General features: G+C 37.8%; 1 protein-coding gene across 1 annotated transcript in view; it reads left to right on the top strand.

Annotated features, from left to right (window-relative positions):
- LOC108747672 (muscleblind-like protein 1) overlaps positions 1-4,650 on the top strand; it is a 12,325-nt gene extending 7,675 nt beyond the window's left edge. The window contains exon 3 of the mRNA XM_018485295.1: positions 1,684-4,650. Within this exon, the coding sequence (XP_018340797.1) occupies positions 1,684-1,832 (149 nt within the window). The 3' untranslated portion in view covers positions 1,833-4,650. The remainder of the gene's footprint in view (positions 1-1,683) is intronic.
- The last annotated feature ends 385 nt before the right edge of the window (positions 4,651-5,035 follow it).

Raw genomic sequence — 5,035 nt, 5'->3', positions numbered from 1 at the left:
CTACGTTTACTGCTAAATGCGCAATGGGAATACAAGCCAATATCTCGAAGAACATTTAACTCGTTTAATTGATATTCATTGAGCGCTTTGGCGATTTTCAAATTTCTCTTTGGTCACACGGATTGATTTCAGTAACGAGATTTCCGGTAAAATCGGCAGTTTCGGTAAAGTAAGCGTCTCGAGCGACGGCAGAAATTCGACTATTGAAATTCCTGCACGACGGAACTATTCCCCGCAAGCAGCGGCCACTGGCGATTATGGCCTTGTCTTTCGTTCACCGATCGATTCTACGCGAACTTGTCAATTCTCTCTGCGTGCGAGACGCGTCGCAATTACGTACAATAAATCATTCGCAATTTTATCGGTTGGAAGAGTCCGATTGTCGTTCCACGTTTTTATTTTACTTCCGTTCTGCGACGTCGTTCGCGGTGTCGATCGGTGCCTTCATTATTATTCGTACTATTACAAGTCATCGTTACAGCATGTCTTGCTTTCACATTTAGCATGCGAATGATCTTTGCGAATGTAATGAGACTCTCCCTCTTTGTCAAGCTGCTCCGTGTCAATTAGATTCTATTCGCGATAATGAGCAAGTAATGTTACTCAAGATGCGAACGAGAAAGCGCTTCTCGTCAGTTCTCCAAACAATTAGCGATATTTTTTGCACAATCAATTGCAAACAATATACACTTGAATAACGAGTGTATATTCCTATCGCAGCAAATTTGCATCAATTCCTTTGATGTCGTTGAATTGATTGAGAATATTTATGCATTTCACTCTATGAATATTGCAATCAATGTCAAGTTTCTTTAAAGTCTTCCTCTGGATATTAAATAATTTGTACCGTTACACGAATCAAAAGAGTCAGTTTTGTATGAGATCGCATCTTTTTGTGCTCATTGCATTTATACGTTTAAATATATTTAAATTTATATAATATACTTTAAATAATAATTCTGTTAAAATAATTGTTATAATTTGAACGATAAAGCTTTTTTATTAGTTTCATAAATTTAACCTTCTTGACGGCAACGATTCATTTGGACCCAAAGTGAAAATTTTTGAATAATTGTACATTCTGTACGATTAGTATTATGAATTTCTAAATCATAGATAAAAAAATTTAAAAAGTTTAACTTTCAAACTTTTTTGTTTAGCTGTGCTAAATTTTGTAAAGGTTTTTGTACTTTATACATTTTGTATTTTAAACAGGATGCTTTAAAGCCCACAATTAGATGTAGTTTTCGCAGCTGTATTTAATTGGCGAACATATTTTAATTTTTACATTTCTAGCCCAAAAACTATTAATATCTCGATTTTGCATGAAAAGAACAATTTTTGCTGAAGTATCTAAAAATTTAAATAGATACAGACCTGAAAAATAATTTTGTTGGACCATCAAAATAATTATGTAAATAAAAACTTCAGTGTGATGAGCAACGATGCAAAAAGTTTTGATTCTAGTAATCAGCTTGAGTGTCCTAAATAATTATTATAATAGTCTGACAAAATTATTTTTAGATATTGTATATAATAAAACTGATTTTTCCATATGGAACATTATTTTCGACATTGTAGTCTCGAAAGAAGCGATCGAATTGTTTCCAATACTGACGATATATTTACAATTACTGATATGTGTGAACAATCGACTGACCTGATTTTGTAATGAATTTTCAGGAAACGTGGAGGTGATTGACAACCGTGTAACGGTGTGCAGGGACGCAGTGAAGGGCGCGTGCATGCGACCTCAGTGTAAATATTACCACATACCGGTCGCGTTGCCGCCGGCGCCTCTGATGGCGATCGCATCGTCTGCCTCGCCTTAGGGTTACTTTTGCCAGCGGCTAACGCTGGGACCGCAAGAGGAAACGAGGAAGAAGACTCGATAAGTTTGCGCGAACACGCATCTCCGTACATGTCGGGATTATTGTGCATCGAGGCGGCATCAGTAGCGACACCGGCGAACAAAGCGTATGAGAAGAAATGGAGGCACACCGAACATCGTCGTTCTTGTCGTCGATTCGATTTAGCTTCAACAGCACGTCGATATTCCTCCGCGACATTCCTTTCCGATGTACATGCTTATAATGCACACGCACGAATGTGCGAACGCACGTTCAGGTGACAGAGGGGAAATAGCGCGCGGTAGGAAGAATAAGAGTAGGAAAACGTTGCCGAAGAGAGGTTTCCGTCGGCATGAAGTCGGAACGGGGAAGGAAGGAAACGCGTATAAGCCCGAAAGTTCTTGCACATGTAAGAGACGTTGTTGCCGAAAGAGAAGACTGAAACCGAGAAAGAATTTTGGGTGATTGGATCGTGGAAGTTGAAAGACCGAGCAATCCGGTGAATCGTTGCGTTGCGTCGCGTCGTCGTGAAGATTGTATCGTCGAAGTATTCGTTACAATCGCAGCGAGCTAGTGAGCAAAGTCTTCCTTAATATCGTCTTTTTTTCCTTTCGATTTATATTTGGCTTCCCATGCATCGCGTAAGGGTAAATAAACTCGAAACGGTTCGGAATAACTCCCCTAAAACCGGAGCAGTATTTCAACTTTCACAATACTCTTTTTTTTTTTTTCTTTTTTTTTCGTTAACTCGCTCGTGAGGCTGGGTTCTTTCGGAACGAGTGTAAAGCATCGACAACGGGAAAACAATGACAACGTTTTGTCCCATCGGGTAAACATGAAACTTGAATACATCGGGATCCATTCTTCTCGCGAGCGAGCGAGTTAGCGAACAATGACCCGCGGTTCAGTATCGTTTAAGTTTCTATGACTTCTCATTGACGTAGCGAAGTCGCACCAGCTTCTTTCTCGGTCTTAATTAATAATCGATGAATAATAATTTTTTCGAGGGCAGCAAAAAAGCTGAAGAAATAAGTTTTATTTTCGATTCTGAAATCTTGCTTTTATGACATCGATATTTTGAGTACAATTATTTTTGTCCTATGATCGAAAAGTAGAAGAAACAAGGAAGAGTCATATATAAAATACTATATAAGACACTTGTCTTATACAGCAGCATGCAACATTACTGCAACGTTAGCAATGTTATTACAATATTACTGGAACGTTGATGCAACATTGTTGGAATGTCCTGTATTGTACAGGATCTTTCTTCATCTCTTTTTCATCATAGAAAGAAATAATTGCGTAAATTATGTTTTAAAGATTACGATTGACATTTATAATAGATTTGATATTTTCTATGTTTGTGAGAACTTCGCACTCTCTTACGATTTTCTTCCTTTTCCCAATTTCTGACATGCACTCAGTGTCTTCTTTCGCTGTGACGTGTGATGCACGTTCGCGCAATGCAAGACATGCTCGTTAGAAAATCCGAAGAGAGTTTGTCTCGAAATATTGTTCTATAAAGGCGTATTAATATTATATATATAATTCTATTATATATTTACGCCAGGTTTCGGCGTAAGAAAGAAATCGTAACCTTATCACACATAAGTAGATTAGCTAGGGGCCGCGAATCAACGCGATGAAACAAATGACCGATGAACACTGATTTTGAAGAAGAAGAAGAAGAAGAGAAACGTATATAATACAAAATATAACGACGATAAAATATCACCGAGATGATGAGAGAATTTACACGAGATATGATATAACGCGGCGAACGCATATAACGAAGTTTTTTATACTCGTATATAACAAATCTCAATTATATTTTGTTTTTATGATAATAATGTAAACGCCTGTGTGTATATACGTATGAGGAGAGACATGTATATGTATATGTATGCATATGCGAAAGGGTGTAACGATTTCGCTCGAAGAGGAGCATAATAGTTATCGGCGGATTGATTGGCGGCAATTAGATGAGCGGAGTGAGATAATGGTCGGAAATGGAACGTCGAAATTTCAGAAACTGCGAAGCGATCAATTCTCTCTCGCGCGAGAGGAATAGGAAGCCTTAACGAGGTTTACACTGGCTATTTGACTTTCGACCGTCTTACTTGATTCGCGAGAACCGAGCAAACGCCGAAAATCGCACATTCTATAGGCTGGTAAACACTAATTAATTATTACACTATGACAAATGTATATGACAAATTTATATGCATACGATAAGAAATTATATTTAATTAAAGGTAGACTCTCTTCAGGGGGAGTTGGAAGTATAAGACGAGAGCGATCGCGAGAGGAGATATCGCGAGAGATATTCTTGGTGCGAACGAAAGCTGCCGAGAGAGACGAGAGGAATCGTTTTATATATCTGCTCTTCGAGACAAATGAAAAAAAAAAAAAATGAAACAATCGATCCGCTGGATCGCGTGTATAGGTTTACACGATCGATAGGGAATAAGTTTATACGTTGTTTCAGTCTTCGTAAATACGCGACCCTTCGTAATTACTTTAATTGTTGCGTTAATATCCTTTAATCTAATAATTATTCATTTCCCGTGAAGGACCCCCCTCCATCGATCGAGTCTTTCGTCATTAAATGCATTCTTCATGATAATTCTTTCGTGCACGCTTAATTGCATCTTCGAAGGTAACTCTCTACGATTACGCGTGCACTTTGCATATATACATATATATATTCGCGTTTGCGAATCTCATTTCTTTCCACAGTTAAAAATTTAAACGATACATTCTCGCGTCCAGAAAAAAAAAAAAAAACAAATATTCCGAACAATATTTTTTTACAAGGTATACATACGTCGAAAATATTAATGTTAAGGCACGCTTGCGGATCTAATTTCCTTGAAAATATCTCGTGGGCTGATTGCTCACTCGATAGAATTTGCTCTGGAGAGTCACTCTCAGAGTTTAATTTCATAAAGTATGCTATCAGTCTAAGACTTTGAAAATTTCATTACATATGCTAACACTTACAAATACGTGGCAATGCTTGAAAGACATTTTACCGTCCAGGAGAGGCTTACACCAACTTTCCCGACCAACGACACGATATGATCTATCGAATATTCATACCGAAATATATTGCGAAATGAAAAATGCACTTTTGAACTAGTCATGATGATGGGACAGGATCCTTCACAACTTCCCTTTTT

Source organism: Trachymyrmex septentrionalis, unplaced genomic scaffold (assembly GCF_001594115.1).
Source record: "Trachymyrmex septentrionalis isolate Tsep2-gDNA-1 unplaced genomic scaffold, Tsep1.0 scaffold20, whole genome shotgun sequence".
In the NCBI taxonomy this organism is placed as follows: Eukaryota; Metazoa; Arthropoda; class Insecta; order Hymenoptera; family Formicidae; genus Trachymyrmex; species Trachymyrmex septentrionalis.
Note: the sequence above shows the minus strand (reverse complement) of the source record. Positions and strands in the feature narration are given on the sequence as shown.